Source organism: Notolepis coatsorum (genome assembly GCF_963971535.1).
Source record: "Notolepis coatsorum genome assembly, chromosome: 12".
Lineage (NCBI taxonomy): Eukaryota > Metazoa > Chordata > Actinopteri > Aulopiformes > Paralepididae > Notolepis > Notolepis coatsorum.
Window position 1 is genome coordinate 79,057,655 of NC_140176.1, and position 27,559 is coordinate 79,085,213.

General features: G+C 41.1%; 1 protein-coding gene across 5 annotated transcripts in view; it reads left to right on the plus strand.

Moving 5' to 3' along the window:
• nup58 (nucleoporin 58) overlaps positions 1 to 27,559 on the plus strand; it is a 66,835-nt gene that overhangs the window by 3,482 nt on the left and 35,794 nt on the right. For 4 of the 5 annotated variants that reach the window (XM_084326106.1, XM_084326107.1, XM_084326108.1 and 1 more), the window contains exons 3-9: positions 8,089 to 8,121; positions 8,538 to 8,804; positions 9,374 to 9,527; positions 14,475 to 14,540; positions 20,028 to 20,202; positions 22,167 to 22,246; positions 24,679 to 24,797. In XM_084326106.1, coding sequence (XP_084182232.1) covers positions 8,089 to 8,121; positions 8,538 to 8,804; positions 9,374 to 9,527; positions 14,475 to 14,540; positions 20,028 to 20,202; positions 22,167 to 22,246; positions 24,679 to 24,797 — 894 coding nt within the window. The remainder of the gene's footprint in view (positions 1 to 8,088; positions 8,122 to 8,537; positions 8,805 to 9,373; positions 9,528 to 14,474; positions 14,541 to 20,027; positions 20,203 to 22,166; positions 22,247 to 24,678; positions 24,798 to 27,559) is intronic. The other variant, XM_084326109.1, reaches the window with a different exon arrangement.

Below are 27,559 nucleotides of genomic sequence, written 5' to 3' on the forward strand. Positions count from 1 at the left end.
AAACCCACCTCACCCCTGCCCATTTTGACAAACTAGGATGGCTTAGAGTGGACGACAGAGTACAGCAACTTGCAATGGGCCTGGTCTACAAGATACACGACTGCTAGGTAGGGGTGGGCGATATGACGATATTAAATAAATATCGGGTACAGTTCATAAACGATACACTTTTTAAACGTATCGCGGACATCGTGATGTTTCTCACAATCCCTCACATCAGTTTATAAGCCGCCGCGGTTGAGATGACTTACTTTGGCGCAGCGCTTGCCTTTACTCTCTCCGTCTCTCGTCTCTCCCTCTCAAAAAATGCACACACTCGCCCCAACTTACACGCGCGCACACACACACACACACACACACCCAGCGACGGAGAGGCGGCGCCACAGGTTTGTTTTGAGGAGACAGCCGGGGATACGAGAGTGTGAGAAGTGGAGAGAGCTTCGCGAGTTTAAATGTTAGCCCTACATGTTTTATTCAGAAACGTCAATGGAATATGGAGGCGCCGATGTGGATGAACTGGTAGTAGCCTCGCGTTCTAACGGTTAGCATTGCAGCTAGCGTAATTTAGCTAATAAGGCACTGGATTAATACAGTAGCTTGATAGCTAGCGTCGAAATCCTCTGTCGCGTTGAAGATGACGTCACGGCGCCCCAGCTACACTGACGGGGGGGGGGGTACCGTCTTTATATATATCTATGGGGGGGTACTACCGAGCCGAGTAGGTACCGTGCAGACCGTGGAAAAGCGGCATAAGAGAATACTTCATAATGTTTCATGCAATTAAAAAGTAAATATATATATTAGTGCTGTCAGGTGATTAAAAAAATGTATCTAATTAATTACAGGATTTGTAATTAATTTATCTAATTAATCACATTTTAATCGCATAACCATTTTATGCCTGATATTCTATATTCTATAATCATATTTCAAATTGCATGTGTCCGGATGGCAGAATTCAGTACTTGTTGGAGCCAAAGCTATATTTAGGTTATTGTATTATATAATTGTCATAATAGAACATTCTAGAACATTTGTGATGCCACAGTATGATGTCATGGTCGAACATTCTAGAACATTTGTGATGTCATAGCCGAACATTCTAGAACATCAAACATTCTAGAACATTTGTGGTGATGGCATAGCCGAACATTCTAGAACATTCTAGAACATTTGTGGTGATGTCATGACCGAACCTTCTAGAACATTTCTATACAGTATATTCAGCTATTCTCTCAGCCAGGTCAGTGTGCATCTTTGGACCAGCCATTTGGATATCTTTGTTTTACACTGGAGTGGCTGTGGACATAATTTTTCTTTATCAACGAACGTACTACTCACGAGTAAGTAATTGTAACCAGTAGAGTGGAACGTCTGCCCTCATAGTACTGTATCTACAAAACCTTCTGTTGAATCATCTTCCATTGATTAATTTGCTTAGATTTTTCAGGTATAATAATAAACTTTATAATAAACTTTATTTGTAGAGCACCTTTCATACAGAAACTGCAGCTCAAAGTGCTTCACAACAGAAAAAAGACAGGCATAAAATGAGCACATATGAGACATATAAAATCTGTTTTTCACATTAGGATTCATATTTCAAATTGCATGTGTCCGGATGGCAGAATTCAGTACTTGTAGGAGCCAAAGCTATATTTAGGGTATTGTATTATATAATTGTCATAATAGAACATTCTAGAACATTTGTGATGTCACAGTATGATGTCGGTCGAACATTCTAGAACATTTGTGATGATGTCATAGACGAACATTATAGATTCTAGAACATTGAACATGCTAGACCATTTGTGGTGATGTCATAGCCGAACATTCTAGAACATTGAACATTCTAGAACATTTGTGGTGATGTCATGACCGAACCTTCTAGACCATTTCTATACAGTATATTCAGCAATTCTCTCAGCCAGGTCAGTGTCAGGTCTGGTCAATTTTAGCATGGTGTTATTCAGTCAAAGATACACATTTTCTTTATTGATATTCTCATTTGGTTCATTACTATTTACTCAACCCTAGTAACAGACACATAGGGAATACATTCCCTGAGATCCATAGATGGCCCTAGAATCAGATACAATACCAAGAACATGCAAATGCAGGGACTATTTTAATCGTCATGTTGGCGTGACTGTATGCTTCAAAGGGTTAAATCGGGGGCGCCCCCCAGTGGCGAACCACATAGTTCCATGGGTTCGACTCCCGAACCCGTCGTTATTTGCCGAATGTCTTCCCCCCACTCTGTCTCCCATTCCTCCTCTGTCTCTCTCTACTGGACTGCCCAGTAGAAATAAAGCGATTAAACGCCAACAAATAAATCTTTAAAAAGGGCTAAATCAAGCATTTTTAACACTTTGGTTGCCTAAGGTTAAATTCATGATATACCATAGATTGCCAGCGCTATTTGTCTATGGAGAAAGTCCCCTTCTTTGCAGGGCTATAACTTTTTAAATTCTATTGCTACATTGCCATTATTAGGGCCCATTCAAAGTCTTATATGTATTGTTCATTGTGTAGCAACGTTAAACTTTTTCATTCACATATTCATAGTAAAGTATGGTCTAATGTATAAGTATGTTTTCATCTCTTTCTGCAGCTTTCTCCAGAACGTGATATATAGCCCCAAATGCATTATATTGATGATGAAATACAGTTTGATGGCAATCAGCGCGATATAAAAAATTCCAACTAGACGTACTTCTAGAAGTTACTACACGTCATCTGATGTTGACCGGATGGGCGAGGGGGCGTTTATAATTCCGTGGGCAGCGTTATACCAATCATCTAATGTGGGTCAAATGTTGATAATAGCAGTTAGTATCTAAGACGGTAACGTTACACGCTGAAACTCACCCCAGTCTCCACGCGCCGTTGGGCGATCATCGTCGAGTAGAAATTTTATCATTATGGGATATATTTTTACCCGGTCCATCTCCAGCTTGTATAATCGTATATACGTCCAAATCATGTTGTTTATCGAGTTATTGCCAATCGATCACCGTGTAGCGGGACGAGCCAGAGTCCCATGAACCATAGCGAGCGCCCGGAAGTACTACGGTCGTCATGACAACCTCTATTCAATATCCTGTGTGGCGATTGCGCCGATCGGCCACCAGATGGCGCTCCTGAACCGCCAGAGAGCTCAGTGGGTCCTGCTGGTGGATCTCAGGCCAGCGGAGGGACATTATGAATCCGATCGCAGATTTTTGAAATATTGATATAAGGACGCTGTACAGCGTCCCCCGGCAACTTTAGCATGGCCAGCAAAGACGTGCAAAGACGTGTCCCGGCAGTCAAAGTGTTAAGGGCTTTAGAGGAAATGTCAAAATATTGTGATGTACATCGTGTATCGTAACATAGCCAAAAAATATCGTGATATCATTTAGAGGCCGTATCGCCCAGCCCTACTGCTAGGGGTGCACGATATAGATTTTTTTTACCCCGATACCGATAACTTTCTGCTCCAAGGTCGATACCGATAACCTAGGGCTGGGCGATATAACGATAATTATCGCAATATATTTTAATAATCGATATTGGGGGGGGGGGGAGGGAGGGGGGGGGGGGGAAATATCGGATGTTTTTATTTTTATTTTATTTTTTGTGACCTGCAACAGGGCAGTTTTAAAACCAGAGACAGTGGACAGACTTGTCTTTCTTGCCTGCAACTTAAAGTAATGGCTTTGCTTGTCCAAATGACAATACTGACCAAATTGAGATGTATTTTTCTCTTTTTATTTTGTTTGCTTTCTAATTTAAAATACAGTTTGAAACCGTCTGTACACACTACACAGTAGGCTATGTGTGCTAGCAGAGCTAGTCTCCCTCCAGTCATGAGTCACGGTGCACATGTGCGGTGGTTTGACCACCAAAAAAGCACCAAAAGATGGAAGAAACTAGCAGAGCCAGAACTGTTCAACTCCCCTGGAGCCACAGCCAGCAGAGAAGCGTGTTTACTTTCGCTTTCAAACCAGGGCCCTATTCCCTGTACCTGGTTCAACTAAGTCGATCAAGAGTCCCATTATCCAGATTCAATTAACCCGATGTTTGAATCCGGGATTTTCCTGTTCCTCGAAGGTGGATTCAGTCTCGTTCATTTGAACCAGACTTGAGACTCAGGATAATTGCGCGCGCCCGCCTCAGCTGAAAAGACAGCAAGTGTCGATAGCAGAAATCCTGATCTTCTAACGGCATTGATTGATTGATTGATTTAAAACTTTATTAACAGATTGCAGAATGGGCGTGCCTGCTGGCAGTATAGGCTTATGGAATGAATAATCAAATGAGATCTTGCAGAATAACGATAAAAACAAGCCCAAATAGTATATTTAATTGATACGAATTATATCATGAGGATATCTGTATGTGCTTAGGTATTATGTACTATATAAATACATGGTTTCCAAAGAGAGGCTTGGAGGGAGGCTTGCAGTTACACTATTAATCAGGTTTTAATCTGTTTCGGACCTAATCCATACATGTATTGAATTGATTACCATTTGGTTTATACCAGTGACACCTCATGTTCATCATCAGATAACAGTGCTTGAAAAGATAAATGCATTTTCTCAAATTCATTCATCAAAAACGTCAAAAGGCTCATTCAATTTATCAAGTCACGTCACGTCATCAAATCCATCAAACAGCGCATCTCCTCATATATTTTAATCCCTGTTACAATATCACAATAACGTGTGACACTGTCACAGTGATACAATTAAATACTCCACAGATTCAGATTCCTCATAATTCATATCCACAATCCGTGCATAGACGCTTCAGCTTGAATGAAACGCATCCGGGTGCTCCGTTAAGCAAATACACAGCGAAGAATATTAAACTAATCAGAGCCAAACACCCGATAGGTTTCATTCATTAAAAATATCCCAGCGGGATTCACATTTGCAATGATCCGTTTAGTCCGTTATTAAAATAACTGTTGCGACTCGCGAGCGCCGTATCCGTATAAATATGACATGCATTATATAGGACAAAGTAAATTCATAGGCTGAATATGATTTATTATCAGCGTTACTGCAGATGCAGACCTATTATTTTACATTTCAAACGAAGCACAAAAACATAATTCAGAATGGCATAATGGGATCTAGACTGTGAGAAATATTTCAGGAAGGGAGCTGGGATTTCTTTGCGGGGGTGTGGCCATAGTTCATCCAGCTAACTGAACTTAACCCTGCCCTCGACCAGGTTCAAACTTCTTGATCTGTTGTCATAGTGATTTAGACAATCGAGCGTCGGGGAATGGAAAGGTCTGGCTTAAGTCAAGCTATGCTGAAAATTATCCGGCTAACTCAGTTAGCCAGGTACGGGGAACGGGGCCCAGCTGCAGCCTGAGAACTGGAGTGTGAGGGGATGTAGCACTAAAGATGGCGGCAATGACAAAGAATTGCTGCAAAATAAACATACATCTGTTGTTTAAAATATATATTGGATTTTTTTTTATCGATTCTCGTTATCGCGATATCATTTTTGGCCATATCGCCCAGCCCTACGATAACCGATAATATATATTTATTGTATTATTATTTTTTAAATTTGTATTCCTGTAGTTTTGACTAACCAGATTTACATGAGCGTTACTACTATGAACAAAACAAAGCCAAGACAACAGTTTTGACTCTTCAAATAAAGTGACTATATTTATTTTTCCAAATAAATATAATTTGTATCACAAAATTCACAATCCGTCAATAACTTGTAAACATAACACTGCAAAATGTAAACATTTGCCAATTGCCATAGTGAGGTTCATCACTCAGTGATGTTAAAATAAAGGCCTCTAGAACTGTTGCAAATCTTTGCATAAGCCTGGGATTCAATACTGGCAGGTAAAATCGGACAGTCAGATATGTAGTATCATGTAAACAAAGTATACAAACTGAAAAAGTGCATTCCTCACAGTATCAAAAACAAATAAATAAGCTACTGAAACAAGTTCCACACAGTAACAAACAGTAATTTTACAGAAAAAAGGATTCATTATATTTAATATAAATGACAGTGAGTGAAACCTTTTTTTCCACTAAACTACTAAAGCATTGAGGTTTCAAACTTTCAATTGTTTTCGTTTTTTTCTCAAAGGGAGAGACAGATGGATTCACGTTTGACCCTGTATTGTTATTTTTTTTATACCTCTTCTACTGTTTTTTTTTTATTCTGGTCGGATCAGTGGGAATTATGTACCTGGGCTCTAAATGACGAAGTAGCCAACAGAATCCTTTGTCTTCAACGAGGGAAAAGGGCTGGTCGTCAAGTGCTATCATTTCTGTGATCAAGTTAGAGATCGCTTGAGCCCTTGGGTCATTTCTGTCAAACTTCTTTAATTATGCAAATATTTAAATGATGACCACAACACAATTGCACATCAAACTACGGACATCGCCGCGACGTTACTAGTGGCACCAGCTGGTTTGTCATGACACACCAATTACATAATCCAACATATGTGTAAAGAAACAACATATTCCAGTTAACGGTATATTTTTTTAATGATTCGTTACGGCGTAGTCAATACTTCCATGCGTATAAATTGAGGAAGCGAGAACACACAGGGACCTCTGCTGCAACACACAGAGGAGCTTGGCGCGGCGTAGCGGCAGGCGTGGATAAGGGGGCGTGCTAGCGCGTGGTCACGTGGGCGTTGTGGCCAATCGGAGGAAACTGGAAACCGAACTGCGTTGTATTTGGCATAGACGCAGCCAGGCATGAGAAAGGGAGTGCTGGATTTGTGAAAAACTCCCTCTTCCTGAACCACACGGCACACGCTATCAGTCGTACCACAGTACTGGCAAAACGGGAGGAGCCTACAGTAAAAACAAACGCCCTTCATCCCAATCCACCCACACCGCATTTTTTTAACCAAAAAATATATTATATATTATCGGAGCTATCAATAATTTGATCTGGTTTATCGGGCTTGCTGATATCGGCCCGATAATTATCAACCTGATAATTATCGTGCATCCCTAACGACTACACCACTAAGATACCCATGATGTACATGTCGAAATACTACCCAAAGGTCAGTGAATTCCACGACCGCAACACCAGAGGGAGTTCCACAAATCATGTTAAACCCAGAGTCGGCTCAAACAAAGGACTAAACACGTTTCGCAATTATGCCACAACAATGTGGAACGCCCTACCCACAGCCGTAAAAGAATGTGAATCCCTACCCTCCTTCAAGCCCGCTCTCAAAGAGCACCTACGGGTGGCTGCAATTAGAAACTGGCCCCGGTAAATGTCCAAACCCCCCCAACCCACCCACCCAACCCCCTCCAATGTACAGTTTCTTCCCCTTCGAATGTATAGTATATATTTTTATGATCTTTCTCTTAAATAGTACTGTATATTTGTATGTCTTGTATATGTCATAAATGTCTTGATGAAACAGTACTGTATATCTGTATGTCATCATGTATGTCATAAATGTCTTGATGAATTGAAAATGGGGGACCCTGATGTAAACGAGACAAAATTCTTTTTCTGGTCTGCATCCCCTTAACAATTATTTGTATTGAGCCGTACTGCATTGTACCCATTCTGCAATCTGGTAATAAAGTTTTCAATCAATCAAACATGTGCACCAGATTATTCTGGCATGCTACAGTGCTACTAGAATTAGGGGTTGGTAGGTGTACCATCATGGATCAATGCAAAGGTATGTTTTCTTTTATTATACCGTCGTCCATGATCTATTATATTAAAAATAATTTGTACTGGAAAACGAAATACTGTTATATCATCAAAACTAAGAAAATTGTTAATATAATATTATATATTTTGACCATATTGCACAGCCCTAACTGGAATCAAGTTGATACATAATACAAGCGCTGTCACCTGATTGGAATAACCAAAGCACCTGTGTTGTATTGACAGGTTGTGTAAGAAGCAACAGGGAACAACAAACGTGTGTAATCACAAGTTGACCTATCAAGCCCCGCCCTCTTTTCTTGATCCTCCTCTGTGAGGGAAGCAACCGTTGTGATTGTAGGGGAAACGCTGTCATTCACCCACCTTTTCTGACATTCTGATGTTCTGTTACAGCTGCTGCAGTGCCTGCTACTGGCCTCACTTTAGGTACATTTGTTTTCATACAAAACTTCTAGATTCAGTTTCTGCATGCTGTTAAGACGAGAAGAGGGGAAAAAAATAATAGTCGTCTATGGCATGAATACAAGAAAGAGGAGTACAACATAAAGAACCAGTACAATGATATTAATTCAGTCAGAAGAAGCTTATTGTGGAATGTTAATGTCAGGAGTTCATGTTTTTTCAGCTTCAAGTGTATCATTTGATTTGTTAGAAGTGTACTCTCTGCACACAGCCAACTCGGTATGCTTAGTTGTGGCCCCAAGTTATGTAAGATAGGTTTATCATTATACCAGTATGGTCCCTTATGACCAGGAGATGGATTTGTCCTTTTAACTGCAATAGGAGTGCGCTATGACTGCAGACCAGGATCTATGATTGTCCCATGTGTCCTTTCTCCTCAGGTGCTCCAGCCCCTGCAGCCGCCACTACAGGCTTCAGCATGGCCTTCAACAAGCCCACTGGCATGGCCATGCCGTTCTCGCTCACCACCGCCGCGGCCCCAATGGGGGGTGGGTTAACGACGCTAGGCTCCGCCCTCACATCCATGGCACCGCAGCAGCCGGTCACAGCAGGGTTTGGCCTTAACCTCGGGAGTATAGCGGCTAGCACTGCAGTTCCTGGCGGCATGTCACTGGGCGGGACTATGTTCCCCAGCACAGTGCCTACAGGTGAGAGAAAATGTTTTCCCTTTTCTTAGGGAACTTTCAGTATCGGCAGATACTGAGTTCAGATCCATTGCTTTTACTGAACAACACGGACTGTTGGCCATCAGACAAACATTATTGAGATATAATCATTTTTATCCATTAGGAAACATGCTTTAAAAGGTGTCCAAAATACAGCTAATCAAATCGACCTGGTATCCGGTATCTGTTTTAGCCTGGTCTCTGGTTTAGCTTGGTCTCTCGTTTGGCCCTTGTACCTGGCTGGCTGGTATCTTTTTTAGCACAGTGGCCATTTGCTCTAGTGTGGGAACAGCCATGTTAAACCAGCCACACTGTACTGAATTGACCATATTCACACTGCAGCCATTTTGCTCTTATGTCATGCTCGGGTTGGGAATCCCTCATTATAAGATCAAAATGGACACTGTGTGAATATGGTCAATTGTGGGACTGTCTGCTCTCTGGTCAGAACACACGCTGAGGAACTGTGTCTGTTCTTTTATCACATGTGCTGACGCGCTTCCTTTCTGAGGAATGCTGATGTTGCCATAACTCTGTTTGTGTGTTTTCAGGTTTGGGTCAGACCACTCTGGGAGGTGCGTTGACATTGGGTTCCCTGATAGCTACTTCTGCGGTGGCCCCTGCTCCCAGCATTGGACTGGGCGGTGTCGACTTCAACACCTCCTCTGAAAAGAAGAGTGACAAATCATCCGGAGCCAACCCACAGTGAGTCATGCTGATATGTTGAAACACCATTTATAGGGTTGTAACGGTACACAAAAAATATGTTTCGGTACGTACCTAGGTTTTGAAGTCATGGTTTGGTATGGTACGGTTTTCAGTACAGTGGGGGAAGGTTTGCATAACGTGGCTTTCCATGTTCCACACTCGGGTGTGATGTAGTGTGCAGTTACTGTTGAGTAGGGCTGTCAACGAATATTCTATATTCAAATTAACACTTTGATCGCCGGGGTTAAATTAATAATTTACCATCCCTCGCCAGCCCTATTTAACATGGAGAAGTTCCCCTTCTTTGCAGGGCTATAACTTTTTAAATTGTATTGCTAAATTGACATTACTATGGCCCATTCAACGTCCTATATCTATTGTTCAGGGTGTAGCAACGTTATACTTTTTCATTCACATATTCATACTAAAATACGGTCTAAAGTATAAGTATGTTTTTATCGTTTTCTGCAGCTTTCTCCAGAACTTGATTTATAGCCCTAAATGCATTATATTGATGATCAAATACAGTTTGGTAGGAATCTGTGCGAGATAAAAAATGTCAACTGGACGTGCTTCTAGGAGTTACTACGTATGATCTGATGTTGACCGGATGGGCGGGGGGTCGTTTATAATTCCGTGGGCAACGTTATATCATTCATCTAGTGTGGGTGATATGATCATTAGAGCAGTTAGTATCGAAGACATTAAAAAATAACGCTGAAACTCACTTCCTCGCGCCGTTGGGAGATGAGCGTGGAACAGACATTTTTCTATTATGGGATGTCGAAATATCCGATCCATTTCCAGGTTGTATAATAGTATATACGTCCAAATCATGTTGTTTATCGAGTTATTGGTAACGGATTGCTATCCGTTGTGATCAGCTCGAGTCCTGGGACTATTAGCGAGTGATCGGACCGAATTGAAATGAGCACCAGCTTCCACTTCCTGTTTCTGCCCTGGGCGATCCGCCGATCGGCCACCAGATGGCGCTCTTGAACCCTTGGAGAGTTGAGAGGGGCTCACCAGTACATATACCGGTAATGTCTCCGGGGGAGAAATATGATTTCGATCACAGATTTTTGAAATATTGATATCAAAGACGCTGTCCAGCGTCTTCGGCAGAATAAGCATGGCGGGGAAAGACGCTGAACAGCGTCTTCGGCGATTAAAGTGTTAATAATCAACTTTAAAAAAAAATCTATTCTGAAAAAAAAAACTGCCCCCGGTGGGCTTGGGCCTGAATGCGCTGCATGACAGATAGGAGACGTGCAACGTCATTTCCATCGAGCTGAAGAACGTGCCAGTAGTAACAACAACCGCATAGCTTGATGGCAGACTTCAGAACCCAACTTGATGCGAAGACAGTGATTTGCACTCTGGTTGGAAATAGAGATGTTCCGATGCCATTTTTTCCTTCCCGATCCGATACCTAAGCTTTGGGTATCGGCCGATACCGATACTGATCAGATACCAGTGCATACATAAAAAAAAAAAATAGTATAGATTATAAAACTTTTATTTTTATTTTTTTATACAGCTACTGTTTTATATATACTGTTTTTTAGTAATAACTATAAAGTAATGGTATTTATTTATTCAACAGGTGATTGTATAGATTAGTATTAGTATCAGTAATTGAAAACTATCAATGAGTTCACCCACGGAAAGGTTGTTCAGGCACGTTCCACACGGACGTTATACGTTGCTGCACTTGCTTCCACAAGGCTCCGTTTAGGTTCGCTACTGTAGTAGTAGGCTCTGTTGTGATTTTTGCACAATAAATATTCAACATTCTCTTTTGAGACTCCGCCTCAGACTCTTATCATTTGGCACTAAAAGCTAAACATTGTCACCGATATGGCTGTGTGCATTATGTCATTAATTGTGTGCGAGAGGTAGATCAGTGACGACGTTAGTGTGAGCTAGGGTAGCTAGCATGAGCTAACGTTAGATGGAAACAATGTATCATTACTGGTGAAAAAGTGATTTACCTTGGAATACTCCTGTGCCAACTTGCTGTACGATGCTTGCAGGTCTGCAGCCATTATTGCTGGATTATGAATAGCCCCAACTTTAGCCAAGGTAACGTTAAAGCTAAAACTTTAACGTTAGTTAACGCTAGCTTTCGGTTAGCTGTTCAGCTAATGCTAATAACACCAAAGCTCCCCGTCAACAGCGCTCTGTCGGGACGATGGCATTTTAAGAAAGTATCTGCTGTTAAAATGACAAATGGCATTGACACTTTAATTCACGGTCGATTAAACACACGTTTGTTTTATAATGCTCACTCAGCAGAATTAGAGGGTACTCGCCCATACCGATGCCAGCATTTTAGGCAGTATCGGCGGCATTTCCGATACTGGTATCGGTATCGGAACAACTCTAGTTGGAAATACTTAGGATTTTGATAAATTTGTGGAACCTCGAGACAAAGTTGTATGCAAGCTATGTAGTGATGCACCGATGTGAAAATTGTGGCCGATACCGATATTAATATTGCTGTTCTGGTCGATACCGATATTTACCGATGTCGATATCTCTGTATAGAAAACACTTTTTTATAATTATGATAATCAAATAAAGAGCTATTTTCCAAAACGCCTTTTTATTTATTTTTTGTTATACTTTTGTAAGTTATTTTCAGAAATGACTGATATTTTGAAACTATTTAAGGCCAAAACAAGTAAAAATATTTTTTTAAATTTATTTTAATATCGGACCGATACCGATGTGTAAAAAAATACAGCCATATCGGCCGATATTATATATATATACCGTACTTTTCGCACTATAAGCCGCACCTGACTATAAGCCGCAGCAGCTAAATTGAATGATGTGTACATATATAAGCCGCACTGGACTATAAGCCGCAGGTGTTTTAATGTTTAATTACTATATGTAAGGGTTCGTGCACAGAGGGGATTGTCGGGAAAGAGATGGCTGTTTGAGGAAGCTCCCATTTATTAACATTTCAACAAACAAGTTGCATATTTAACACTTTGGCTGCCAGGAAACGTGTTTACACGTCATTGCCGGCCATACTCAAGTTGCCGGAGGACGCTTTACAGCGTCCTTATATCAATATTTCAAAAATCTGCGATCGGATTCATATGTCCCCTCCGCTGGCCTGAGATCCACCAGGAGGACCCACTGAGCTCTCTGGCGGTTCAGGAGCGCCATCTGGTGGCCGATCGGCGCAATCGCTTAACAGGAAGCGGCATAGAGGTTGTGCTGGACGTCCGTATTACTTCCGGGCACTCGCTATAGGTCCTGGCATTCTAGCTCGTCACAATACACAGTGATCGATTGCCAATAACTCGATAAACAACATGATTTGGACGTATATACCATTATACAAGCTGGAGATGGACCGGGTAAATCTACATCCCATAATGATACAATTTCTACTCTACGATGATCGCCCAACGGCGCGCGGAGACTGGGGTGAGTTTTAGCGTGTAACGTTACCGTCTTCGATACTAACTGCTATTATCAACATTTGACCCACATTAGATGATTGGTATAACGCTGCCCACGGAATTATAAACGCCCCCTAGCCCATCCGGTCAACATCAGATGACGTGTAGTAACTTCTAGAAGTACGTCTAGTTGGAATTTTTTATATCGCGCTGATTGCCATAAAACTGTATTGCATCATCAATATAATGCATTTGGGGCTATAGATCACGTTCTGGAGAAAGCTGCAGAAAGAGATGAAAACATACTTATACATTAGACCATACTTTACTATGAATATGTGAATGAAAAAGTTTAACGTTGCTACACAATGAACAATACATATAGGACTTTGAATGGGCCCTAATAATGGCAATGTAGCAATAGAATTTAAAAAGTTATAGCCCTGCAAAGAAGGGGAATTTCTCCATAGACAAATAGAGCTGGCAACCTATGGTATATCATGAATTTAGCCTTAGGCAATCAAAGTGTTAATAAGGGAACAGATAAATAACATTTCAATGCAGTAAAAAAAAGAAATATTTCGATTTTTACATTTTCGGGTTTGGTCCACATATAAGCCGCACCATTATATAAGCCGCAGGGTCGAAAAATGGGGGGAAAAGCCGCGGCTTATAGTCCGAAAAGTACGGTAATTATATATTATATCGTGCATCACTAAAGTTATGTAAGGCTACCTTCTTTATGCTAACGCTGTTTTGGCGGTTCTAGCGTCAAGAATGTAACTAGCATACTTTTCAGTTCTTAGCACTTATAAATAAAATATATAGGAGGTCCTCTAGCTCTGGTCGTCATACTATGCTAAATTACAGGTAATCTCTCAGGTCTGCGTGGGCTGAACGAACAACATCCGTCCCTTTGTGCAAGTTATATTTTGGGAAGGGGGTGCAAAAAATAAGTTCTGCATGTGCGTTCCGTTAGTGATTAAAGTAACATTGCATTCATTCGACCGAAGGTCCACGGTTTGGTACGAATACGTCTACCGTTACACCCCTACCATTTCAGATTCTGCTAATGGACAAAGCAGTGTTTCCCACAGGAATTAGTGAGACTGCGGTGGGTGAACCTCTGCCCCTCTAGGGGGTCCGGTGGCATGCCCCCCCCGGAAATCTTTTTTTTGTACATTTTAAAGTTAAATCCATCAATCTGGTGCACTTTGAGAGCAAAATAAAGAGGCTAGATCTATGATGAACTTTGTGCTCAAAACACAAAATCGACTAGAGCAGTGCTTCCCAATCCTCTCCTCAACATAATTTGACCTTCCTCGTCTTCCCTGCATTGCAAGTTAAGTTGGTTGCTAGCAAATACAATCCCGAATACTAGCTGCAACTGCGTATGCGCATGTATCCAGTATCCACACGTGCATGGATTCTCTCTCTCACTTAACTGGTGAATGGTCATGTTTGTTTGTCAGGATATGACAAGTCAGTTTGTTTGACTGCTCTGTCTGCTTCTCTCTCCCAGGGACAGTAAAGCATTGAAAGATGAGAACCTACCCCCGGTCATCTGCCAGGATGTGGAGAATTTCCAGTAAGTTATGTTCTTTTCATCCTCATGCTGTTTGTTGGGGGCTGAGAATTGAAAATCTGTACCATCACAGTATTAATTGAATCAAGTTGATTCTACCTGGTATCGTAAATGTTTTGTGAAACTCAGAGCAAGGGAATGAATAAGTCAAAGTAATATCTTTGAAGGCCACACCACTCTTAATTTTGACTGCTCACCATAACCGTAGATTGCCCCCGTCTTTAACACATTTTGTGTTCGTAGGTGTATACGGTGTGTAATTTAGCTATCAGCTTATCTTACTTAACGCCATTCACACTGCCGAAAATGATTAATATAAATATATATATAATGTATTTTCTTTTAGCTACCTGATTATGGCAAAAGACATGATTATGGCTAAACTTAACTTAAATAATATTAATAATCACTATTATGGGCCCATAAAACATTTATTCAGCACTTTTGAATGCATACATTAATTCCAGACTGACTGCTGAAAGATTGTACAATTTAAACATTTTCTCTTTGCATACAACTAAATGTGCATTAAAGTCAAGTGCATTTTCTTTTCTCTGTAGAATAACTACAACAAAGTGCATTCAGAACAAAGCCACGGTGCTTTAGAACTGCATAAAGATCTGCATAAAGACACACACACGAGAGGGATAATAGCTTATAGCGGACATAACCCATTCTCCGCCGATGACGTGTTAACACGTCATTCTCCGCCATGCGTAATCTGCCGATGACTCCTTTGAGATCAATATTTCATATTTTCGTCATGGTATTCATATTTCACCCACGGAGTCTTGGGTGATGCTGTGGGACTCGGCACAACTCTGCAACGCTTCAATACCGCCACCTGGTGGCCGATCGGCGAGTTGCCAAACAGGAAGTTGCCCAAACCGGAAGTGGTCCGTCCCTTATTTTCGTCCGGCCACTCTGTGATCGTCCCGGGGCTCAATATAGACACTGTCGATATGAATCTTTGCCATAACTCGATAATCAACATGATTTGGACGTGTATTAGTAATATACAAACCGGAAATGGATCGCATCGATCAACATCCCATAATAGCGATCTTTTTGCTCCACTCATCGCCCAACGCTACGAGGAGACTGGGGTGAGTTTCAGCGTTTTTCTTTACCATTTTCGATACAAACTGCTCTGATCAATATATCACCCATACTACATGAATCATTTAACGTCGGTCATTGAATTATAAACGACCCCCCCCCCCCCTCCGTTCACCCGCAGATGACCAGTCATGACGTTTAGGACCATGTACAGTTGACATTTTTAATATAACGTTGGATCGGTATCAAACTGCATTTGATCATTCTAATACAGGGGTGCCCAACCTTTTTTGAACCAAGATCTACTTTTCAATTTACCACCTAGTCGAGAGCGACCAGCCAAAATTGTATATTGTAAGCAGTCATTTGAGGCTTTATAAAAGCAGCATAATGAACACAAATTTGTCGGTGCCGAGTCCGACCTCATCTTAAATAACAAACAGCATTGCTTGTTGTAGTTAACAAGGAGAGGCAGAGTTGATTTAGCAAAAAAATAAAAAATTTATAATCAAATTTTATTAATTGAGATCTACTTGAAATCAACCCGCGATCTACCTGGGCACCACTGATATATGCATTTAGGCCTATATCTCACGTTCTATGAAATACTGCAGAAAACGATAACATATTTATACTAGACGGTATTTTAGTATGAATGTGTGAATGAAAAAGTAAAACGTTCCTACATCCTGAACGATAGATAATTGATGTTGAATGGGCCATAGTAAATGTCAATTTAGCAATACAATTTAAAAAGTTATAGCCCTGCAAAGAAGGTGAACATCTCCATAGACAAATAGCGCTGGCGGAGGATGGTTTAGGATGGATATAAGCCCGGCAGAGAATGGGTTAATGGTGTTACTGTAGTGGCTACTGTCATAATTCATGGAATTATGGAAGGACTGTTGTATTTACTACATCTCCCATGACTCTTAGTGGGGGATGACATAGCTTATGAGAGATGCGTGAAAGAGGACCGGAAGCATTGTTAGCTAGCTTAACGCTAATGTTGGTTTAAACCAGGGTTCGAAATTAACGGGGGCTCGGGGCAAAATGCCCTTGAAAATGGACAAAATGCCCCCGAATATCAGTTAAGGGGGGCAGAAAATGCCCCCGACAGTTTACTAATTATATATATAATTATATATATGATCTACAGTGCGAGCATTTCCCTTGTATTTGGCCCTAATAATATGTGTGTGTGCGCCACCCGGAAAAATCATTTACTCGAGACGAGTGACGATTACAAAACAGCTCCGCTGTTATAATAGTCCCACATTACACAAGGCGCATAAACGTCCAATCACAGTAGCGCCCGAAAACAAAGTCACGGTACCGGCTTAGGCAAGTTATACATTCAGAATCAGACAACGCAAAAAAATCAGCCAGCCATGAAGCCCATTCATTTTTATTTTGAGCAAAAGATAGACGAGGAGAAAGAGAGGAATCCGGCTGACATGGCTTTTGAAGTGATATTCGCACGTGTTTTTGCGGGTCCAGTCCCCACGGTATGTTGACAGAATTCGCAAAACACCTTATCGACTGAAGCATAAAAGTCATTAGGATACTGCTCTGCTCTGAATTTAGGGCTTAGTGGGGAATTTCTTCCGACGTTAACGTTAACGACGCACCGAAGCAGCTAGACCATTTCTCCGTGTTGTGTGTAACACGCAGCGGTCCCCGCCTCCTCCCTCCTTGCAACAAACGTTCCACCCAAAAACGGAATTTCTATTTCATAATGAATTAAATAATTGTATAAAGAATTTTCAATGTTCTGTCATCTAATAATATATTCCATTACCTTTCCTATCTGTATCAAAGTCAAAATGTTGGTATCATAACAACACTACAACATACAAAAGCAGCTTGACAACCGATATCCTTTGCGTTTGATTGATTGAAAACTTTATTAACAGATTGCAGAATGGGTACAATACAGTACAGCTCAATACACACAAGTTAAGGGGATGCAGACCAGAGAAAGACTTTCGTCTTGTTTACATCAGGGTCCCCCATTTTCAATTCATAGTGTGCACACGCACAGTATAATAATGCATGAGATAAATAGTTAATAAACTCTGTGTTACTTGAACAATTTTCACTGTGCTCCTAAATTTCTTTGTGTGCTCCTAAATTTTTATTTAGATTTTATTTATTAACATTTTATTTAGGAGCACATGTGCTCCTTGGGAAAAAGGTTAGCGTAGAGCCCTATATATGGAGACATTAACATTACATTATCAAACATAGGGACGAAGACTGTAAAAAAAAGTGTCAACAATGTTTTATAATCCTTATGTTAATTTTCATCATAAAAATTCAGTGCCCCCGAAATACAAAAAAAAGCCCCCGAAAAGCAATTAAGGGGGGCAAAAAAAGCCCTTGAAAAAAAATGTTAATTTCTAACCCTGGTTTAAACGGTTTTAACCGCGACGGGCATATAGTAATGGTGAGGATATAAAGCATGTTAAAGACTCATTTATTGGATGCGTTGCTCGTGGAGTTTACATAGAAACAGCGCGACTCCCAAGAGGAGTTAAGTTATCACAGGCTGTAGAACGCAGGAAGAGCTGCCAAGCTGCTCACGTTATACGTTGCGCAAAGTCTGTAGCCACGTTTTGATTACGTCATCACAACAACACTTTAGGTTATGAACGTTATGTAACCCTGTTCTTTGACATTCTGTGATATATTTTCGGTGCTGAAACCCTTTCGGCCGAAAATGCATTTTTAACCGTTTTCGTCCGATAATTTTCGGTGGCCGAATATTCGGTGCATCCCTAGAAGTTACTAATACAAAAAAAGTAAAATCACTTTTAGTGCTAATGAAATGGAGCAACAGAGGTCTGAACTTGAGTTGAACATGTCAAAAAATTTCTGTACCAGTTGCAATAAAAAAGATTAAATAGGTATAATTTTTTAAAATGTATTTAATCTATTTAATAGAATAGCGATTCCATAGCCTGAAGTCTTATGTAGTACAGGTCCAAATAAATAAAAAAATCCATTCAGAAATGGGTCTTTGAGAGAGATCTGGGTAAACCGCCTGACATCGTCATGTAAGAGAACCGAGGCGCGGATTTGGTCGAGTGAGGTGGCGTTCGAACGGCATATAGAGCTTTCATTCGGTAGTTTGTTCGGCGAAAAATGCAGCCCGAGCCGCTAGACACTCGCAAAGTGCCGTGACTTTCGTCTGTTCCGCAGGCGGTGGTACGTTAAGAGGTTAATGGCTTGTAGTAGAGTGGTACAGTAATGTTGTCCCTGTGGTTAATATAACGGGGGTTCACGAGCTACCGGCAAACACTTAGCAGCACACCGCACCTATCTGGTTGTGGCTGATCCTTGCGATTTTGGTGCTCATTTCGGTGCCGCAAATTATTGTGTCCGGGTAGTATATCAACCCTGTCGAAACCAGTCCGTCTTGTTACGGTGTGTGTCTGTGTGATTTTAAATTGACCGTATTACTAGTGCTGCAATTCCAATCACAATGTCAGCCTGTGCAATTATATAACTGCAAAAAAGGCTGCGATTTAATTGAATAAATGTCTGTGTGCTTAATGCATGCGAGTGAAAGCCTGCAACTTATCGCATTAAATGTCCAAATCCAAGAGGAATATATATATATGCGCGTACACATTTTATTTGTGCACATAACGTAGTAAATGCTGCCGTCACAAAATGGTTAGGAAAGGTTAGACGTACAGTATGCACTTACCAGTCACAGGAGTTTTCAATAACATTTGAATGGTAATCCATTTTTTTAATACATTTGTTGAAACATCTATGTAGGAAGGCGGCTCCTTATCTAGACATTTTACAGTACCGAAATGTGGCACTGGCGGATCTCACGTGAATCGGTACTCTGTATTACCGACATGATTTGGTCGGTACCCTTAAAAGTACCTGATTCGGTACCCATCCCTACATATAGGGTCTATAGTTCCAAACTAGTAGTGATGTGAGATGAGGAGGTAATTTCCTGTTAACCACTTAACCTCTTTAACGTGTACTGGCATGTATACGTCCCGTTTTGCACAGAAAACTCTTAATTTCTGCATGTTCCTTCGTAACCAAGCAAGTAGACTCATGACACCATTATTATATCGCAATATTGTCCACAATAATCGCACTCTTTCACCAAATGGTGCAACCTACTTATTACACTACTGTACTACTACTATTGTAATAACTACTGTGTACTTCATACTATAACGTCAAAGTGGCACCAATGCTTTGCCGAGGGTAGCGCTGAAAGCCACAGCGACCTACGGTCAGCTGATGCCAAAAATTTAACTGGGGGCGTCGGGCGACAAACGTGTAGGTATGGTGGTCGGAGAAAAGAGCCCAACCACAGAAGTATATCTTGGCCTTAAGTTGAGCTGACCTCTGCCCCTCCGCGGGAAGTTTGACCTGACCTCTGCCCCTCCACAGGAAGTTTGTGAAGGAGCAGAAGCAGGTTCAGGAGGACATCAGCAGGATGTCTTCTAAAGCCATGGCCAAGGTGCAGGAAGACATCAAGAGTCTCAAACAGCTGCTGTCTGTCAGCGCCAGCGCCCTGCAGCGACAAGCACTGGCTATAGACAAGCTGAAGATGGAGACTGCACAGGTACACACACACACACACACACTGGCTATAGACAAGCTGAAGATGGAGACTGCACAGGTACACGCGCACAGACACACACACTGGCTATAGACAAGCTGAAGATGGAGACTGCACAGGTACACACTAGTGTTGTCACGATACTGGAATTTCGACTTCGATACGATACCTTGAAAATTATCGATACTTCGATATTATTTCGATATCAAAAAAATATATATATATATGTATATATATATATATATTTTTTTTAAACAAATTTAGCTTCAAATTTAGCTTCTCTCTGGTACTATAAGAGAAGATAAATATAACAATTTTAAAACCCTTGTTTATCTTTAGATCACACATTTAAAAATAACTTCATCTCACTTCAATCATTTTTATGCAAATGCAGAACATGGTATTTTCTCAAGCAGACGGATGTAAACACTGTAATCTGTGTTGCATGTACCTGACAAACTGAACTGTTTATATTACAGTTAGTAACAGTTTCTTTTTATTGAGAGAGAGAGAGAGAGAGAGAGAGAGAGAGAGAGAGAGAGAGAGAGAGAGAGAGAGAGAGAGAGAGAGAGAGAGAGAGAGAGAGAGAGAGAGAGAGAGAGAGAGAGAGAGAGAGAGAGAGAGAGAGAGAGAGAGAGAGAGAGAGAGAGAGAGAGAGAGAGAGAGAGAGAGAGAGAGAGAGAGAGAGAGAGAGAGAGAGAGAGAGAGAGAGAGAGAGAGAGAGAGAGAGAGAGAGAGAGAGAGAGAGAGAGAGAGAGAGAGAGAGAGAGAGAGAGAGAGAGAGAGAGAGAGAGAGAGAGAGAGAGAGAGAGAGAGAGAGAGAGAGAGAGAGAGAGAGAGAGAGAGAGAGAGAGAGAGAGAGAGAGAGAGAGAGAGAGAGAGAGAGGAGACGTTACATTTTCAACAAGATTGCTGCTATTTAAACACTTGATGGAAACGGGGTAACGTTAACCTTATGTCGACTGTAGTATTGTATGACCTCGACTTAACGTTACTCCGTTACCATGCAGTAATTATACAAGTAGCCAGCTAAGATAACGGAGCTAGCAGTAGCTAACGTTAGCACGGACACCCGTTCGGCTGTTGATATTATGCGCCATCAGTAGACAACGTATCATGTATTAAACTAGAGTTAATGGTTTAATGCTTCAGTCACAGTGACGTTGAAAGAGCAGCTGTCACGAACCTCTTTAATTTCTTTATGGAGATCGGCGCTGGCACTGCTCTAACACCGCTTGCAAATAGCATTGGGTCATTTGTAGCTTGTCCTTCGTTGTTTACTTGAAACCCGAAGTACCTCCAAACAGCACTTCTGCTGTTTTCTTTATCCACAAGCACAAGTTGCGGAGGCTCTGCATTTACCATCTTCAGCTAAAATGTTTGTTTACTAATTGAAGAAGACGGCTCTCTGTGAGGGGGAGGGCTGGACTCGGAGGAGCCGGGGGGGCAAGCGCGCTGAGCGCTCTGAACAGCGTCAACAACTTGCGGTAGAACACTCGCCAGCTGGTACCGATACTGCAGAAAGTATCGGTACTTCGGGAAATGAGTATCGAAGCCGTTTTAAATATTCAGTATCGATACTTCGATATTTTTGACAACACTAGTACACACACGCGCGCACACACACAGACACACACACTGCCTATAGACAAGCTGAAGATGGAGACTGCACAGGTACACACACGCGCGCACACACAGACACACACACTGGCTATAGACAAGCTGAAGATGGAGACTGCACAGGTACACACACGCGCGCACACACACAGGCTATAGACAGACTGAAGATGGAGACTGCACAGACCTGTACACACACACACTGGCTATAGACAGACTGAAGATGGAGACTGCACAGGTACACTACACACAGACACACACTGGCTATAGGCAAACTGAAGATGGCGACCGCACAGAAAAAGAGAACTCAAAACACTGCCCACAGACTAATTCCAGCCTCTCTTCCCCAGGAGCTGAAGAACGCTGACATTGCCCTGAGGACTCAGAAGGTTCCCCCTGGACTCCAGCATGAGAACACGGCTCCATCAGAGTGAGTCCCTGTGACAACGCTGTGCACTTAACCATGGTGCCTCTCGCTGTATTTTGCCAACATGCCAGTCAGTCTAGGAATCTTATTAATCAGGCTCCAGCAGAAGCAGTAGCTACTATTCCTGGGGTCAAAACACAACCATACATAATCAAAGAAAAACATCACAACAACATAACATAGGGCTGGGCGATATGACTCAAATATATCAGTGTTTGTTAGTTTTTACGGTATAACAGTAGATGGTTTTAACTTTTCTTGTACAAATTAGTGTGATATGACATTATTTTTGTGTGCTATTTAATTCAAAACTGTCTTCTTTTACTACTTAATTTTTTTGTATGTTTTTGGTAGATTTTTATTGTTTATTTTTTTTACTACCGGGCAGTCCGGTAGAGAGAGAGGAAGAATGGGAGACGGAGCGGGGGGAAGACATTCGGCAAAGAACGGCACGTTTGGGAATCTAACCCGGGTCGGCCGAGACGCAGTGCGTTACGTGGTTTGCCACTTGGGCGCCCCTTCTTTTACTACTTTTAATACTGCTACAATACTAAACAATTATTTCTTTAACTTAAAAATATACAGTATGTATATATTTTCTTTTACAATATGTAATATATCGTGGATGACAATATTGTATAAGTCCATATCTTTGCATATGCCTTCCAGCCCCAATATAACACAACACCTAGCTCCATTCATTGAAAATGGAAAACAAAAACCACTTATGTCTTATAAATCAAAACGGGCAGTATACCAATATTTATCATAAGGGATGCACAATATATCTGCGGCATGTCGGTATCGTCGACTGATTATAATGATCTTTAAAATGTATTTGTCGCCATTGGATTGATGAGCAAAATAGGTTTTGTTTAGATGATGTGAATTATCAGTGATTATTTATTTGTCAATTTGGGTATTTGCACATTGAAATAGAGTGCAGAAACGGAAATAACAGGGTATCTGTGCGGTAGTAAAAAGTATTTAATTCATAATTCTCAATTTAAGGCCTTAACACTTTGAGTGCCAGCAGGGGGCGCACGATTTAGCGCTTGAGTGCCAGTGCTAGTGTAGTCAATGGGAGGGCGAGCACATTTGCGAACGCATAAACTATTATGGCTATGTGTCTAATACGCCCGTCGCTTATCAATGACTTGTTTGCAGTCAACATTGTCGAAACGGATTGTTTTTTAATCGGTACATTTCCGTTTTATACCATTTTGAAAAACGTTTGTTTTTGGAAACTTCCAGAAATAAAAGGTGATTCTGCAGGAATCGCGCTTTAGTGGAATACACAAAACACGTTGTCATTTTTCGGCATATTCATGAATAGTTCTCAAATAAACGCTAGATTATCGATAGTATATGTGTACTTATGCACGCTAGAGAAGCGGGCTGAAAAATCAATTATCTTATTTCCTGATCAGCACACACACACACACGCACACACACACACATATGGGACACGCTGAGATATAGGTGAAAAAAAACTCTGATTATCCCAAGACTGGTAAAATAGATTCCTTACCTCAGATCAGATGTTCTCCAAAAAGATTATTCCAATTCCTGATCGCCATTCCAAATAACGATCGCGTTTATTGATCCAACGCTGGGTACTGGAAACACATATTCCACGCTGTTCTGCGGCTTGGCAATGAATGGGATCATCTCAGTTACATGCCTGACAAGTAAAATGTGGATTCCAGACTCTTTTTTTTCCCCCATCCATTTCATTCAGTCCAATCCAATGGGTGCAATACCATCCGGAGAGACGATAGGGGGCGGTATTTTCCCTGTTCAAGCTCAGATAGATCCCCAATGGTAACGTGAGGCTAGATTGATGAAAAATGAATGGAAATCGATAATAATAAAAAATAACGATTAAATAACGAGATTTCTCGTTCTTGGCACTCAACACATGGCATGAACTAACGAGATTTCTCGTGGCTGGCACTCAGTGTTAAAAGGTATTAATTGTTTTGGGGGGCAGCCGGGCTAGTATGGTTGTGAAATTGGTATTCAATTTCAACTTGCAGATGAATAAAGACTCATTGTATTAATGATTATTTGTGTTTTAATGTTTGGTCTTTTATGATGTTTTTCCGAGCAAATGGAATTTCCGCCCAGATAAATACAGTAGTTTAAAACAGAATTTCTCAGCTGGCTTAAGACCTTAAGTACTGTGTATTATCACTATCAAAAAGTCCCTCTAAATATTGGGATATATATTGTGTTTCATATCAACCAGCCCTGCCAGTCTACACATACACACCATAAATCAGTCACTAACGACTAATATATAATTGGCAAGTTTAACCATAGACTTTGTATCTCGTTTTAACAACTCATGTACTCTGTTTACCCCATTTCCTGTGAATAAGTAAATAATTTAACATTGTGTCCTGTGACTTTGTCCTTGTGTGTAACTTTAGTTATTTCCGCTGCCTTGTGGAGCAGTTTGAGGTGCAGCTGCAGCAATACAGGCAACAGATTGAGGAACTGGAAAACCACCTGACCACACAGGGCAGTGGCTCGCACATTACACCACAGGGTAACCCACTCTTACCATCATACTATTATCTTATGCATGCCAAGATTACTGTATTCTGTATACTGTATAGTTTTACATATTTCTACGGTGTGGCACTGACGCTGTCTAGGACAGGGTTCGTCTGTATGTCCATCTGTATCCCCCCCCCCCCAGACACACACACACAATGTCAACACAGAGGTATTGCTTGTCACTAAATCACCACACAACCACCCCAGTGTGCTTTGCTGCTATACTAAGTAAAGATGCAATAGAAATACAAGCTATAAAATCCACCGTGAATTGATGCATGCTTGAAGAATTTAGCCGGCTGCTGGTGCTAACATTAGCAGCTAGCATCCACCAAAAGCTAAAATACCCATCTTTCTACTACTAGTCTAAGCTAAGGCTAATGTAGCTAACAGTGCCCCCCACCAGCCCATATATATTTGCTGCAAAGGACGAGGAAATAGCCCGCTGTCCATGGCTCTGAAACAACAGTGTTTAATTCATTTCAGACGTGTGGTAGGTTATCAACGTTAATAACTTACGTTAACCAAGATAACATTATCAATGCTACATTAGCAACGTATGGTATCGGCGTAGGTTACGTTAGCAACATCATGCAATGCTGCAGTTCACTTTATGCGAGAATGCTTTGCATCTATGACTGTATATATTAGGGCTGACCTTCGATTCTTTTTTGGAATTCGAAGCTTCGGGGCCGAGATTCGATTTTAATTCGAAGCTTTGAAATGTAAATTTCTTTTTTTAATAAAAAAAAATTGAAATGTATGTTGTGGGACTTGTACAGCACTTTGTTCAACTTTGTCAGTGCTGTAAAGTTTAAACCTTTTTAAATCTTAGACAAACAAAACACTTTGCTTTCATGAAATATTGTAAGCCGTTATTTGAGGCTTTATAAAAGCAGCACAATGAACACAAATCTGTCGGTGCCGAGTCCGACCTCCTCTTAAATAACAAACAGCATTGCTTGTTGTAATTAACCCTTTGATCGCCGGGGTTAAATTCATAATTTACCATCCCTCGCCAGCCCTATTTAACATGGAGAAGTTCCCCTTCTTTGCAGGACTATAACTTTTTAAATTGTATTGCTAAATTGACATTACCATGGCCCATTCAAAGTCCTATATCTATTGTTCAGGGTGTAGCAACGTTATACTTTTTCATTCACATATTCATACTAAAATACGGTCTAAAGTATAAGTATGTTTTTATCGTTTTCTGCAGCTTTCTCCAGAACGTGATTTATAGCCCTAAATGCATTATATTGATGATTGTATACAGTTTGATAGCAATCGGCGCGAGATAAAAAATGTCAACTGCACGTAATTCTAGAAGTTACTACGTATGATCTGATGTTGACCGGATGGGCGGGGGGTCGTTTATAATTCCGTGGGCAACGTTATATCATTCATCTAGTGTGGGTGATATGATCATTGGAGCAGTTAGTATAGAAGACATTACAAAATAACGCTGAAACTCACCGTAGCTTCCTCTCGCCGTTGGGAGATGAGTGTGGAACAGAATTTTTTCTATTATGGGATGTGGAAATAACCAATCCATTTCCAGGTTGTATAATAGTATATACGTCCAAATCATGTTGTTTATCGAGTTATTGGCAACGGATCGATATCCATTGTGTCGAGCTCGAGTCCCGGGACCTATAGCGAGTGATCGGACCAAATTGAAATGAGCACCAGCTTCCACTTCACTGTTTCTTTCCTGGGCGATCTGCCGATCGGCCACCAGATGGCGCTCTTGAACCGTTAGAGTTGACAGGGGCTCACCAGTACATATAATGTCTCCGGGGGAGAAATATCAAGTTCAAGTTCTTTAATAGTTGTCATACAGAAGTACAGAATACTTTCATACAAAATGCTTCTTACTGTTACGCTCCAGAGACTGTGCTAGACAAGATAGTATCAAATAACATAATAACATAATATAGCATGAATTTAGAAGAAGAAAAATGAGGTCACAGTGTTCGGTATAGACATATGTACAATGTTCTGAGTTACCATATAATATACAATACACAATACTATGCAGTGTACTAATGTACAGTACTATCTAGTGCAAAGCAGAAATGGGATGAGGTACAATTTTAGGTACAATTTACAGTAAGGTGTACGAGTTGTAGTGCAATCCTTCATCCATAAATATAAAGTGTGGGGAGTGGGTGCTACAGTGTGTTTGTTTAAAGTGGGTGTGTGCTATAAAGTGTGTGGAGTGGGTGCTACAGTGTGTTTGTTTAAAGTGAGTGTGTGTGCGTGTGGATGTGTGTGCTATGTGCGTTTGGTGGTTGTTGTTGTGTAGTGTTCATTCATTGTTCGTTTAGCAGCCTGATGGCCTGGGGATAGAAGCTTCTTCTGAGTCTTTCTGTGCTCGCCTTGAGACTCCGGTATCGCTTGCCTGACCGCAGCAGTTCAAAGAGGCAGTTGTTCGGGTGACTGGAGTCTTTAATGATTCTCTTAGCCTTGCCCTTGCAACGCTTGTAGTAAATGTTCTGGAGGGTGGGGAGCCCCCCTCCAATTGTGCGTTCGGCTGAACGTGTCACTCTTTGTAGTCTGCTTCGGTCTTGTGCAGTGCTATTCCCAAACCAGGAGGTGATGTTGCCGGTCAAGATGCTCTCTATTGTACATGAGTAGAAGTTCTTAAGGATCTTCTGGCTGACTTGGAACTTCCTTAGGCGCCTGAGGAAGTAGAGGCGTTGTCGTGCCTTCTTCACAACACTGTCAATGTGTGTGGTCCATGTCAAG